This window comes from Leucopleurus acutus, assembly GCF_964270905.1.
Source record: "Leucopleurus acutus genome assembly, chromosome: 2".
NCBI lineage: Eukaryota > Metazoa > Chordata > Mammalia > Artiodactyla > Delphinidae > Leucopleurus > Leucopleurus acutus.
Genome location: NC_139143.1, coordinates 42,351,300 through 42,366,713, shown reverse-complemented (window position 1 = coordinate 42,366,713; position 15,414 = coordinate 42,351,300). Strand labels below are relative to the sequence as shown.

Here is a 15,414-nt window from a genome sequence, read left to right as displayed (position 1 = left end):
ACAAAAGGACAAATACTGTATGATTCCACTTATATGTGGTTCCTTGACTAGTCAAATTCATGTAGACAGGAAGTAGAATGGTGGGTACCAGGGGCTGAGGAGAGAGGGAATGGGGAATTAGTGTTTAATGAGTATAGAGTTCAGCTGGGGAAGATGAAAAAGTTCTGGAGATGTGAATGTACTTAATGCCACTGAACTACACATGTAAAAATGGTGAATTCTATGTTATGCATTCCTTTTTTGCTATCAACAATAGCATTCAGGGGTGAAAGGGTGGAGTGACATGGAAGAGGAGATATATATATAACTTTTTTAATGCTTTACTGGTGGACTGTGCTATTCTCTTCCCTTAGGGAAGCCAGATTTTACAAGGGGAGACTTTCAGGAGGCAATAGTGATGGGTTGGTTTGTTTGTTTATGGAGTGTAGCTTCAGTTGGTTATTAACAGGCTGCCTGTGATAGGGATTGAAGTCTATTTTACAATGGTCAGGTAAACCTTGGCCGTTCCCATAGGGATCCTGAGCTCTGCCTCTGAGAGTTTTATGCATCCAACAAATGTTCATGGATTTAAATGGAATGATCTGAGTTACCCTCAGTTATTTGACTTGAGTCTTGAGGCAGGCCCTCCCCCATCCCCACCCAGGGATAAGGGACTGAATTTAACAAATACTTACATTGCACTTACTGTCTGCCAGAGACTGTCCAAAAGCCTTTCCATATATCAACTCATTTAATCCTAACAATCCTATGAATTAAGTACTATTGTTCCCCATTTTACACATGAGAAAACTGAGGCAGGCACAGAGAGGTAAAGCTATACAACTGTTAAGTGGTGGACCTAAGGTTCAAACTGAAAAACCTTCTGGCCCAGCGCTCATGCTCCTAATCATTAGGCCCCGAAGGTCCATGTCTGGGACTTTAATGACCCTGAAGTGATCTCAAGGTCCAGAATGGAGAATGGAAATTGGTGGTTAAATTATTCCTTGCCTGTGATCCTGCCTCCCTGCTCCAGCAGCGGTTGGGCTCCTGAGGTCTAATGCTTAAGCAAGGAGAAGGGGCTTGTGGGTTTAAGGTCAAAATTTTTGAACCTATGGAATTTCCCTCCAATTCAGAAGCAGCCCCTTGCTGACGAATCAGCTGCCTATCCCACGGGTTTTGCTATCAGTGGAGTTTCTAGATGATCAAGGCAGGCGAAATGATACATCATTAAGCTAACATTAAATGATATTAAACTCTTAATAAATCTTTTTTCCTAGTCATCCTAAGACGCAAGCCAAGACGAATCTGCAACTCTGGAGTGGAAACCAGGGGGCGGGCCGAGCAGCGACCATTTTTGTTTTGCGGCCGTGCGCTCTCACAGCACCTTGACTAACAGGACCTCACGGAGGAGGCGGAGCCTATCAGTGAGTGGGCGGAACCTGGGAGACGTGATGATTCAAACGGACGAATGAGCTCTGCGCATCTGGCAGAAGCCGCCAATGACCGGTCGTGTTGGGGCGGAGCCCACAGGCCCTAGTGGCTTTGGTTGTACGGCGGCTTTGGCGCATTTTCGGCTGGTTTGATTCATCCATTTTGAAGAGACAGGGGAGCGGGGGGCTCGTCTGATTAAGGGGCCCTGAACCAAGGAGCGGCGGAGTTTGAGAAGCCAGCAGCTCGGGGTTCGGCGGCAGCGGCCCCCTCGGCCGAAGTTGGGGGGGGTGGGGCGCCGAGCGCGCGGGGTGGGGGGGGTCCTGGTCTTTGGCTTCTCGACTCGGTCCTGTTTCGACAGTGAACATGTCTCGGCCTGTCAGGTCAGTGCGGAGTCCGAGGCCTGGAACGGGTTGGAGGGGGTTGGGGTGAGTGGTGAAGGAGTGGGGGACAGAAGCCTAGAGTCGGCCCTCTCCTGTGCCACGCGCGGCCTCCTCTTCGGGGCCCGCGCGCGCCCTTGAGCGTAGGGGGCCTTGCTGGCCCGCGGGGCTGCGTGGGGGTAGCGGCCGCGCGCCCATGCGCGCGCTCCTCCCCGCCCCGCGCCGTTGCAGGGCTCTGGGCTGCTTTGCTGCCTCCCCCACTCGCCGCACTGGAGCGGGCGGGGTGTTCCCTGAACCTCTGTCGATCGGAGGGGGAGGGGTGTGAAGTCAGCGCCCCCACCCAGGCCCCACCTCCTCCGGCCCGGCCTCTTGGAGCCGGCCGCGGGGACCAGCGGACTGGGTCTCGGACCCCACCTTAATGGGGGGGGGCGGAGACGCCGTATTGTCCCTTCCCCCCTCGGCTTGCGTGGGGGTGGGGGGGGGGACTCAGCCCTTTTTCTCTAGCGGACGGGGGTGTTCCATGCAAAGCAGGAGGGGCAGCTCTGCCGCCGGGCCCCGCCTCCGTCCTCCGGGTCGCTGCAGAGCCCCGCCTCTCGGATCAGGCCGGGCGTGGGCGGGACGCGTTCTTTTTCCCTCCGCAGCCGAGAGAGTTCGGGACTAGGCCCTGGAAAATGACTGCTGTGTCCCCCCCAACTCGGAGTTTTGAGCTGGTTAACCCCCGCTCCCCCGCCTCGAGTTCGCTCTTTGCCTCCGACTAGAAATGTCCTTCCTCGGAAATGTCCCTACTCAGGGAGGTGTGGGTTAACTGCACGACCTAAATCCCGTGTGGTTCTCGTTCCCGCTACCTCTCCTCTTCCTCGGCGTACACGTCTCGGATGTTTTTGTAATCTTATCTTTACCTCGAATAACTTTAATAATAAACGGGCTAGATTCGGTTAATCGTTAGACTTTATTCTGAGAATTTCAACAAGTTTGCTGTTCCCCAGCGGACGGTGGAATCGCCCTTGGCCGTCCTCCCGGCTATCGTATGGAATGTGCCATTTATGGAGGGGTGTGGCTTAATCCAATCTGTTGAGGCCTTACGAAGGAGAGCTGTTGCAAATAAATATTACTTTTAATATAATGTCCTTGGCGCTTTCAATGTAAGGAATTGGCTGCTTTGCATAGTGCTTTATGGATAAATAGGTTTAGTTTCTAAATGTTTTAATAGTTGTTGCTTCCCCTTCTTCATTCCAAGTTGTGAGGAACGGAAGTATTTTGAGCTAGAGCTCTTAAAGGGAGGTTTGGAACCCCGGAAAGGGTTTTGTGCTACACCGTTCTGTCTGCAGACTAGAACAGCAGTCTCCGGCTGGTGGGGGTATGGGGCTGCATGCTCCTACGCTCGGGGTGGGCGTGAGGAGAGTGCTAACTAACTACCTGACAGCTTTTCTGCCTAATTTAAACCCACATCTCCGATAACTCACCATCGCCACCGGGAAGAGTTTTGCCTACTTTTTGGCACGGAGTCTGAATAGATATTGCAAATTATAGTTTGCATACTTTTTTTGGCATAATAAATGACCAGTGTATCCCATCAGTTTATGAATAAATGACCAGTGTATCCCATCAGTTTATGTAGAGTATTTTCTTTAGGATCAGGAGAAATAGACAATATCATAATAAAGATTTGTTTCATCTGGATTGGATCTTCTGTCTTCTGGGAGTAAATTACTGTGTGGTGAAGTTGGACTATTACTTTTCTTTACCTTTTAACTGCAGTTCACTAGGTTTTGATGACTTTTAATTTTATTGTTGTAATTTTACTCATTTGCCTGAGTTTGTGCTCCCAAATTTAGACGCTGGAACACGAACAGAACTTTTTTTTCTTGAAAACTTGGATTTTTAATGTCACCGGGTAGGAGTAAATATATTAAGCACGTTCTAATCAGTTTTTTGAAGGCATTGGGATTTGTGCACAACTTTTTTCTTGCTCAGTCTGTTAAAAGTAATTTTAACTGTATATTTTCCCCTAATTGAAGAATGGAGTTAATATATTGTGGGCATTTTTGGGTCACTTTCAAGTTATTAATTTTAAAGCAACTTGGTTTTTGATTATATATTTTAGTGAAGAAGTCTCTTTGTAACTTTTTTGAAAGCCTTTAACATACTCTTGACCAATAATAAAGCAGAAATAATTAAACTTGACTTTGGTGGTTTGTTAAATTTTGCAATAAAAAAAGTTCTGCCTTAGGAAAGTGCTTTTGTAATTGAAGAGTCTGTGTACTTGAGGGAATGTAACAAAAAAAGATAGATGTTGACCCAATATCAGAATGATCAACCTTGTTTAAAAACAAACCAAAAACAAGAAAAGCATGTGTTGGAAAATGTGTCCCTGCAGCTTCTTTTGGGATATGTTTCTGCCCTTAGGCCTGTATATAATTTTGAGGATTTTCTGCTTTTCATTTTTTACTGTGACTATTATTTTCATTTTAATATTAACCTAAGCATTTAAGGAAGATTTAGAAATGTACTAATGGCTGCTTGACACCAGTTTCCAAATGAATGGAATGATGAACTGACCGGCTACAGCAGGGTTTTCCGTAGACGTGTGCAACACATATCTAAGTAGTTTTGTTCACACTGTATTGCTTTCACCTTTTACAGTATCTGACTCATATACAAATGAGAGCTGAAATATTTTAGGTCTTGGATTCAAATTTATAGCGTAAAATTGCAGTCTTAGAGCCAGAAAAAAAATTAGGCAAATTCATTTTACGAGTGACTTAATGTGGGGACCTGGACAAGTGAAGTGCCTTGCATCACACACTAGTAGACGCCAAGATTGGGCCTAGAACCTAGATTCTTAATTTACAGCCCTGCTTATCCTCATCCTCCCCCCTTTCCACATAATCGCTTGTTTCTTCTACCAGATAAGTGTTGATGTTATTTTAGTGTATGGCACTTTTAACTTTTCAAAATGCTTTCATGACTCTTACCCTTGTGAGGTAGGGAAGAAAATGCTGTTACTTTTGAAAGAAAGCTCAGAGATTTACTAACTTGCCCAGCCTAGAAACCAGGTTTTTTGAAATTTACCTTTGTATATTCTTCAGAGATCTTCCTTCTTTATTGAAAATGGTCCAAATCACTCAGATCAGTCTGTTTGCTCCTTTCTTTATAATGTAAGTGTACCTGATGTCTTGTCTTCTTTTGTTTAGTACTTGAGACTGCAAGGAACCTTTAACATTGAAAGTTTAGATGTGAAAGCATAGGCTTTTACAGATTGATATAAAATTTTTTTGGTCATTTTTTATTTATGTTGAGAATCAGCTTCCCCAAGATTCCAGATTGCTTTCTTTTCAAAGAGAATTCGGTTGGAATGTGTGTGGATTTCTAAAAAAAAATTGATATTTTCTCTTACCAGAAAATTAGTTTCAAAAAGCCCTCGGTTAAAGGGAAAAACTTGGAAACCTGAAAATTCAAGGTAGCTTGGAATTAATGATACACAGGAAGACACTTAAGAGTTTAGTATACTAGTAAATGTGGTTTTAGATGAGCCTGGTTCCTTGTATCTGATCTTATTCTCTATGCCCAGGTTGTGTGTGTGTTTGTGTGTGAAAGAAGTGTGATTTTATTAACCTTTGATCTGTACATTTATTATTACTTTCATGTCACTTTCTTCTAAAAAGACATAAACTCTTCTGTAGACTTTACCTTCAAAGATATCTCGCATAATAACTTGGAAAGCCTGAATAATGGAGTTAATTTTATAACAACACTTAAGTATTCAACATTTCCCAACATATATGTCTTTAATCTGAAAATTACAAGAAGACAATGTTGGGAATTCCCTGGCGGACCAGTGGTTAGGACTCAGCACTTTCACTGCCGGGGCCCAGGGTTCAATCCCTGGTTGGGAAACTAAGATCCAGTGTGCGGCGAGGCCAAAAAAATAAATAAAATGCCAAAAAAAAAAAAAGACTTTAAAGTTTGATTTTTTTTTTTTTTGGAGTAATTACCAAATAAACATTTACTAAGAGTAAGTGCAGAGTCAGGTACAGAGGATTTCACTTTATCTTGTTTTATCCTTATTACAACCCTGTAACAGAGGATTTTTTTAAAATTCCCATATAGTAGATGATGAAATAAGCTTAAATAATATGTTACTCAAGGTCACAGAACTGTGAAACAGCCAAGATTTGAACCTAGATTTTCTGAATACAATGCTGGCATTCTTTCTGTGGTAACACTCTTCCCTTCCTAGTGTTTGGCATGAAGATGGTCAAATGCTATTTTATTTTGTAATCTCCAAATAATGGTGAGTGCATTCTGTATGCACTGGTTTTTAAGCTCTATGTAGAAAATACTTGAGGGGAAATATATGGCCAAAATATTTTAAATAGCAGTTTTTTCAACTTACTCTTCAAAACAATTCTCAGAATAAGTTTTAATTAAAAGCATTTTTTTTTTAACTAGAACTGAGATTAAGTCCAGTTCCTTCAATTTACTACTGATGACTTTTAAGTCTAGGAGCTAAGGCGTAGAAATGACAGTAAAGCTGGATTTAGACTGCATGAGTCTTACCTATTTAACTCTCCATTAGATTTACATTTATTATATACATTTGATTCACGTAGAATGTTTTACAGGTTCACAATCCTTAGTTTGAAACCATTGGGGACTATATGTGTTCAGAAGTTCAAATTTTTTCAAAAATTTAAAAAATGGGGGCTTCCCTGGTGGCGCAGTGGTTGAGAGTCCGCCTGCCGATGCAGGGGACACGGTCATGCCCCGGTCCGGGAAGATCCCACATGCAGCGGAGCGGCTAGGCCCGTGAGCCATGGCCCCTGAGCCTGCGCGTCCGGAGGCTGTGCTCAGAAACGGGAGAGGCCCGTGTACCATTAAAAAAAAAAATTTAAAAGATAACAGGGCGCCTATACTGTATATATAATGTACCATCACCAGGTCTGGGGTAGTGCTCCTATAATCAAACACATTAATCTCTGTGGTAAAACCTAGGAATTTTCACACTAAAAGAAAATCCTAAAAAGCCCCTCTTGTTTGCCCCACATATGTTTACCACCATATAAATTATGAAAAGACTTGGTTGTCAGAACTTTTTGAATTTCTAAATTGTAGATAAGAAGACTAGACCTTTAACAGCACAGTTCCTTTCTCAACCTTCAATTTTAGAAAAAATAAAATTACTCGAAACTCAATAGAGCCATCACTTAATGAGCAACACTTTTTGTGTCAATTCTGCCGGATACTCCTCATGTTTTTCAAAATCTTGAACAACTCTGAGCAAGGTATATATTATCCCTTGTTTCATATGTGAGAGGGCTGAGGCTTAAATTAAGTAACTGATCCAGTTCACCTAACCATTAAAAAGGAAACAGGAATTCAAATAGAAGTTGTGGCCAGTGTGGTCTTTCCAATCAGACACTGCCACGGGGTGTTAACTCTTTCTTGTGGTAGTAGCACATTTGGGGGTTATGGTTCATAGCAGGACTTTGGTGGGGAAGACCAACTTTAAAGTGAGCGGGGGAGGGGCGGGGTGGGTGGAGGAAACGAAAATTTTTTCGAAGGAATAAGAATATGAGAAGGGGTTAATTAAAGGAAAAGACACCTGAACGTAGAGGAAAAAGCACTGAAGTAGTGTGAGGCTTTAAAAGTGGGAGGAAACATGAATGTTAGATAAGTGGCATTTAAGTGTATACATAATCAGGGACATTTCCCCCTGACCAAAGTAAGTGAATAGATTCCAAAGCCACCTAAAGGACACCACAGAAAATTAATGGGCTCATTTTACGTACATGTATAGATGCAAGAATGCCAAACAGTATTAGCTAACTGAATCCAGTATGTATTAAAAATACATATGATCAAGTAGCATTTGTGCCGGGAATAAAACTTAAAATCTGTCACTGATTCATATTAAAAGACCGAAGGAGAAAAATCATAGCATTCGAAAAGATTCAGCACCTATTATAAAACTCGTCAGTATATTACAATTAGAAGGAAATTAAGATTAATAAATTGGGGTTGATTTAACTTGACAAAAGTTACCAAGATAAGTGGTTGAGTTTTAGTGTTTGAAATCATTGCAATACAACTAGTTAATAAGGAGAAAGTAGTTTTGAATAAAGAAAGGGAGATTGATTTTATTTATGTTTTTGATCTGTTTTCCCCAGAAATATAAAAAGGCCACCATTCTGTGTAACTCTGGGACACCATCTGTGTTACATCCACATTATAGTCCATGTGAATAGTGCCCCTCTGGCACTTAGAGACTGTGGTGTTGTGGTCAATAAGAGAAAACATTTGATTTAGTATATGACCACTTTGGTCAAAATGGGGCATCCCTGTGTTTTGTTTAAAAAATATTACTATCTAGGTTCTAGGAAGTGGAACTGATTGTTACAGAATTACATTGCCATATTTTAAAATAGTATCTAAATAGCCATAATTATAGGTCTTTAAAATATTTTTGGTGAAGAGACCACAGGTTGCCAAAGTGTTTCAACTGGCTATAGCATGTTTTCAGGTGCTTCTTAGTGCCTATCTACTTATTGAACTGTGCACCTGTTCAGTTACCTGCAAAGCAGGGAGATCTTCAGGGAGATTTCATGTGTCAAGATAAAATGGCCCAGAAGATGAATTACTTGAGAAACTAAAACTTAGCTCCACTGAGAAGTAAAAATCCAGCCGGCTATTCATTGGGCTGGGATAACAGACTATCTTCCACAGATATGCTACAACTGGCAAGATTTATAACAATGCTTCTTTGACTACTGCTTTCCTGCTACGAAAAGATTCTCTAAAATCAGACTGTCAGAAACTTACGCTATTTGAAATTATATCAATCAGAGTGAAACATCACACTTTTGTCAGGAAAAGCTAACTCCTTCTGACACGGAGAGCTATCTTGATTTAACATTTTTAGAGCTTCAAATGAGGGGTTGCTGGGCACAAAATTCACATCTACCTAAACTTCTTTGCCAAGAAATAGGACCCAAGGTCCACTTCACTGTCTAGACCTGATGTAGACCCCTTTTCACACAGTCTGCTGTGCTTTGAGCCTATCAAGGCACTGCTTCATTTAAGTTTCACCTAAATTGTACCCTTCCCCAAATGCTTTTTAAGTTTTCCTCTGTTTGGTGAGATGCTCCACACTTCTGATGTTCCATCACCTTTATTGTAATGAGTCAGTAAATCTTTTTCAGGCTACAGATTTGTCCCTGGTAGTTGGGTTAAGACAATTGGAAGAGTTCACTGAGAGTCCCAAGACTCTTGCTGCAGACAGGACTACTTGGTAATGTGCTCATCTGAGACCCCTTTAATCTCACCTGCTTGAGGTTTACTCTGTTCCTAATTGCATAGTTTTTGCACTAAACTTCCTGTTGGGAAAAACCTAGCCCATTTTATTTACACAATACTTTGTTATACTCAGAAATTTGTGTGTGACTTTTAAATAAAATAGTATACTATATGGAGAGAATATGGTGGAACTGAATGTATTTTGGGAATAAGGAGTGCCATATAAGAGTTCATATTTATTCATCTGGACTGAAATATTAGCAAGTTGATATTTAGGAGGGCATTGTGACAACTATCTCAAACATATACCTGGCTCATCATTCAGAACTCCTTTATTCCCCTTTTGTGCAGAAATTTACTTTTTCCATTTGAAAAACTTTAAAGAGCTATTTCCTGTAATGTTCTTGATTTTAAATATTTACTTTAAAATTTTTGCTTTCTTGTATCTTGTGACTGTTTTTGAATTCTGTTTAATTGTAGAAAGCAGAACGATATAAGATGCAGTCAAAGCAATATATCTTAGCCAAAAGGAACGTGAAGCTCAAAATAAGCAACTGTGAGAAATTAACCTGAATTGAGTTTAGGTATTCCGGCTTCTATGAACTAATTTTCTTATATCCTGAGAAAACTTGGCATATGAAGAATCTTGAGGGATAGAAGAATGAAGAGAGGTAAATGTCCTAAGTTTTAAGGACATTTGATAGGCAGAAACTTTAGTATTTAGCCTTGAAGAAAAAAGTGGAAACTGTCGCACAAATTTTAAGGGCTGCTCTATGCAAGAGGGTTTAGATTTAGACCATGGTGATCCCAGGAGCTAGACAAGACAGAATTGGTCAGTGGACTTTAGAGGCAGATTTCACCTCGCTGAGAAGAACTGTCTCATTATCCGGTTTTCTTGGAATTATTTGCCTTGGGAGATCATGAAAGGTTCTCAGTCATGCCCTTCCAGGGACATTTGTTGATAGAATAACACGTTTTGGGTAAGATTGGATTAGATTGTCTAAGGTCCAGTAGCTGTAATACACCTGGTGGTGTATCGCCCTTCCCTCTGTCCCCCACGGGCCACCAAACTTTGATAGGTGTTATGAGTACTTAAGTTTAAAAAAAGTGGTTTTCTTTTTTTTTTTTTTTAATATTTATTTATTTATTTTTGGCTGTGTTGGGTCTTCGTTTCTGTGCGAGGGCTTTGTCTAGTTGCGGCGAGCGGGGGCCACTCTTCATCGCGGTGCGCGGGCCTCTCACTATCGCGGCCTCTCTAGTTGCCGAGCACGGGCTCCAGACGCGCAGGCTCAGTAGTTGTGGCTCACGGGCCTGGTTGCTCCGCGGCATGTGGGATCTTCCCAGACCAGGGCTCGAACCCGTGTCCCCTGCATTAGCAGGCAGATTCTCAACCACTGCACCACCAGGGAAGCCCCAAAAAAGTGGTTTTCTTAAAACAATGAATTAAAATAGGAAGAGATGTTATACTTTTGTGGCCATGGATTAATAACAAATCGTTTTTTGTAAAGGTGAAACTAAAAACTACTTTGGAAATCATTTTATTCTATAGCAGTGGCTCAGACTTTTTTGATGAAGTTCCTATAAGATATACATTTTGCATTACAATTTGCTACACACAAGAATACAAATACCTGAAACAAGTTTCAGGAACTTGCCAGTTATTTAGGTGTAATTTTCTCTGATATTTTCTATTTGCTTCTTTTTCTTTTAAAATGCTGGTTATAGGGAATTCCCTGGCAGTCCAGTGGTTAGGGTTCAGTGCCCTCATTACCAGGGGCCTGGGTTCGATCCATGGTCAGGAAGTAAGATCCCACGCGAGCCGCAGCCAAGAAAATAAAGTGCTGGTTATACATCAGTAAATTGATTTCAGGACCCAATAGTGGGTTGTGACCAATAGACTGAGAAACATTGTTCTAGATGTTTATCACTTAGGTGATTAGTGAAAAGAGCTATGTTAGCTATTTTGGGTTTCTCAACACTTAGATTTCAAGTGCACTTTAAGTGCCTAATGAGAAAATTGCTGAATTCTAGAAAATTAGCTAGGTGTTTCTTCTTCCCTGAATTGGTCAGAACAATAGGACTTCTTCAGGGTAAAAATGGAAGATAGCTTGATTGAGCTAAATAATGTAGTAAATTGTCAAAAAGTCTCTCTGATTTGCCTTGAGAAAATGATTTTGTGTTCTTTAATACAAAGCTTAGGGTGTCAATAATTAAATGTGGGTTTCTATTTTAAAGTTCTGCTTCCTCACCTGGAACTTAATTGTTTCTCCATATTTTGATGTGCAGGTTTGTTAAAGAGTAGCACTGAATTTTGTGGTTTTAAGTTGTTTTCTCATGTTTAAGGTTCAAAGGGTTAGATGAGATCATCTCAAAAAATGTGGTAGTTTCCATCTCTGAAATACTGTTGATCCTTGATTCTTTAGAATGTTAGTTTTACATACCTCACATTTCAGGAATATTATTGATTTGGTCTTGGATGGTTGCTGCTGTAAGAAAGAAAAGGCATTTTGGGGGGTAGACTTACCAGTATTTAGTAAAAAGAAGTTGATGATTAAGAGAATGGAAGAAAAAAAATCCTATTGCTTGAGTTATCCACATTTGGTGCCAAAAATGGATCTTTTAGTGTTCTTTGTCTAGCTTCCAACTTTACCTTTCATTTTTGCACTTTGATGCAAAAGTAAGGGCTTAATCTCAAAGCCCTCTGGTGATCATCCAGGAATTGGTTCATTTGTGACCAAGGTACCTTTAGGATCTAAATATAGCGATTATATCAGCTTTTAAAGTAAGAGCAGGAACATAATTGAAGTTTTTCTTTTTTTAAAACTTATTTATTTATTTATTTTTGGCTGTGTTGGGTCTTCATTGCTGCGTGCGGGCTTTCAGTGAGTGGGGGCTACTCTTCGTTGTGGTGCGTGTGTGGGCTTCTCATTGCGGTAGCTTCTCTTGTTGCAGAGCACGGGCTCTTAGGTGCACGGACTTCAGTAGTTGTGGCACACAGGCTTAGTTGCTCCGTGGCATGTGGGATCTTCCCGGACCAGGGATTGAACCTGCGTCCCCTACATTGGCAGGCAGATTCTCATCCACTGCGCCACCAGGGAAGCCCCTTAATTGAAGTTTTTGTGTTCTTATAGTTTCTATTTTAAACTTTTGTTTTCCTTACTGGGTTACAGTTCTCTTTTCTAGTGCAAACTTTTAGACTTACTTAGATGGAACTCCAGTTGATCTGAGTGATAGAAATCGATCTAACTTAAATGGTGGACTTAAAATAGCTACTGTTGCTACTTTCTCTGGCCTAAATGGCAACTGAAAACTTTATCATAAAGTTGGAAATAATATAAAAATAGGGGGGTATTTTGATACTGCATTTTAATGAAATGAGCAACAAACTCTTAAAGACAATCTTTCTAAATAGCACTAGAATCAGTACTCTAAGACATAACGTTTTTATTTTATTTTATTTTTTAAGACAATGGTTTTAAAAGGAGCAGCTTAATCGTGCTGTTCTAATAAATAAGAGTGTTACTTGTGTATTTACATGGGTTCAAGATTGCAGTAGTAGTCTGGGTGGAACAAGTAAGTGCTTACAAGAAATAATGGCTGTTATTTATTGGATAATTGTGTACCTGGCCCTCGAAACAATCTTGAGAGATAGGTATTGTTATTCCTATTTTACAGGTGAGGAAACTGAAGTTCAGTGAGGGCAAGTAACTGGCAGAGCCAGGATTTCAACCCAGTTTTAAAAATCTGTGTTTTTAACTTCTATGCTATATTGAAATTTTGTGTTGTCCTCCCAGTTCCAGTTTTTGATGCTCATTTTACACTGAAGAGTTGGTTTAGCTTTGGCATTTAATTTAAGTAATAAAAATGAGAATGTTTCTTTGTTTTTAGCTAGAGGTAGGACTTCCTATGCCTTTAGACTTAAATATTGACTTCTTAATTTCAACTTTGCATGGGAATAAGTTCATCAAAAATGTATATCAACCCTGAATAAGGTAAATCTCTAAGTAGTGGAAAACAATATGTTTTGAATAAGCATCTTTAGAAAGCAAAAAATGAACCAAACTATTATTATAAATCATTATAATGAGTTTTTGTGAATGACCCTTGTTATCATAGATCTTTTATTTAAATTATTTATTTTTGGCTGTGTTGGGTCTTCGTTTCTGTGTGAGGGCTTTCTCTAGTTGTGGCAAGCGGGGGCCACTCTTCATCGCGGTGCGCGGGCCTCTCACTGTTGTGGCCTCTCTTGTTGCGGAGCACAAGCTCCAGATGCACAGGCTCAGTAGTTGTGGCTCATGGGCCTAGTTGCTCCGTGGCATGTGGGATCTTCCCAGACCAGGGCTCGAACCCGTGTCCCCTGCATTGGCAGGCAGATTCTCAACCACTGCGCCAAGGGAAGCCCCTTTCATTTAAATTATTTTTTCTTTTCCCCTCTTTAGCATTTATAGATGGATTTTTTTTTGGACTAGTTACCCTTAAGGCAAGAGTGCTTCTATATTCATATTTTGCTTTACTCAGGTTTTAGTTTTTGTGATAAATAACATTTATTATGTAAGATAATTCTGGCCATTTTCACATAATTGAAAGTTAAAATATTTTGTGTTTCAAGGGAAGCAGTAGTCTTTCAATTTAGTTTTGAAATTTTTTAATTTAATTGCTTATATAATGTCAGTATAGTCTGTGTGACATTTCTGTAGTTTTCCTGTGTTGAAAACTAGGATAGAAAAAAATGTACTAAATAATTGCCTTTTAAATCTTTCTTCTTTTTTTTGGCCGCACTGTGCAGCTTGCAGGATCGTAGTTCCCTAACCAGGGATTAACTGGACCTCCAGGGAATTCCCCTTTTAAATCTCTTAGATTTTAAATAACAAGTTTTTCAGTTTGGAGAAATCTAAATTTTCTTTTGTCATTGGCAGTGGGATTAAATGTCTGATAAATTGAAAACTCCAGTGGTACATGCATCCCCTCTACTGATTCCCTTTCCCACACTAGTCCTCTGCAGATGCCAAGTCCAAGTCCATTCACTCATCAAGCCTTCCTTGAATTTGGTGTTCCAGATGAAGGAGAGACAACCCCTGTCCTCAAGATGTTCACATTTAATAGGGAAGACAGACATTTAGTAGTTTATGTAGTATCAATAAGGGAGTAAAGTTGTTGAGAGGTGAGGTTATATCTGATATGAGTGAGAGTGATATGAATAGCATTCTAAGCAAGGGAGCTGCATGACCAAGTGGTAAAAAAACAACCTGATTGGTGGAATTAAGCCTCCTGGGGTTGCTTGCTTGTTAAGTGGCAAGAGATGAGATCTTAAAAATCTTTAAGGAGATTGGATATTATCCTCTAGAGTATTTTCTAAAATTAGGTTTCTAACAGAGCTCTTAAAATTTGGTCCTAAGAGCAAAAAGTTAAGAAAACATTTGAGTGCCTACTTTTTACCTTGTTCTGTACCAGAAATGTGGATATAAGACATGATTGTTACTTTCAAGAAGCTTAGATTAGTGAAGAAAACAAATGGTACAGTGGTACATGTTAAGATGTATGGTGTGCAAAAGGATAGTTGACCATTTACAATTGAAAAAGTCATCTTTTTCATTAAACTTTGATAATTTTATTTAATTTTATAGAGCAGCTTTTTAGATCTGTCAAGCAACTTAGGTCATCAGTTCCAACAGATGAGGAACTGAGGCCCAGAGAAGTAAGTGATTTGCTTGAAATTCTAGAACCCAGGATTCCTACTAAGATTCTTTATCTTGTACTATATAATTCCTTTTTGGAGTTTCTAGTGATAGACTAAGGAAGTAACTATATCATTAGTAAACTGTTAGGAAGTTCTTTATATTGAACCCACACTTAATCTGATCACCAAAGCTAACATGTTTTCCCTTTTGCAGGTTAAAAATCCCAGTTTATTCAGTAGTTCTTCATATGATCCTTTGCCATATGGTTACCCTCCTTTATATAGTCTCGTAGGATGTATCTATTGATATCAGAAATTGATACCGGAAATTGTACCAGTATTTTAGCTGCAATTCCACCAGCTAACCTAAAATTATTATGCCCGCGATTTCAGAACCTGTACATAATAGTTAGAGATAAAGATTTAAAACTCCCTCTTCTGGATCCTTTCTCCCTAGTTTCATGTCCCCATTTTCCTTGATCCTAAGTAATGCAGAAAATGGTCATCTTTGCACTGTGTTCATAATACTGTTTTTCATGGCATCTGTCATTAAAAAATCCCTATTTCCTGGAACATGATAAGCATTTGGTTACTAGTGCCCCCCAAATAGGGTTTTTTTTTAAGAAAAAATATTTTTATTCTTTTTTTTTAAAT

At 40.0% G+C, this 15,414-nt stretch overlaps 1 protein-coding gene across 2 annotated transcripts in view; it reads left to right on the top strand.

The window, feature by feature from the left end:
* The first annotated feature begins 1,697 nt into the window (after positions 1 to 1,697).
* The window catches only part of NUCKS1 (nuclear casein kinase and cyclin dependent kinase substrate 1), a 28,108-nt gene continuing 14,391 nt past the window's right edge, over positions 1,698 to 15,414 (top strand). For both annotated transcript variants that reach the window (XM_082833766.1, XM_082833765.1), the window contains exon 1: positions 1,698 to 1,790. In XM_082833766.1, the coding sequence (XP_082689892.1) occupies positions 1,774 to 1,790 (17 nt within the window). In that variant the 5' untranslated portion in view covers positions 1,698 to 1,773. The remainder of the gene's footprint in view (positions 1,791 to 15,414) is intronic.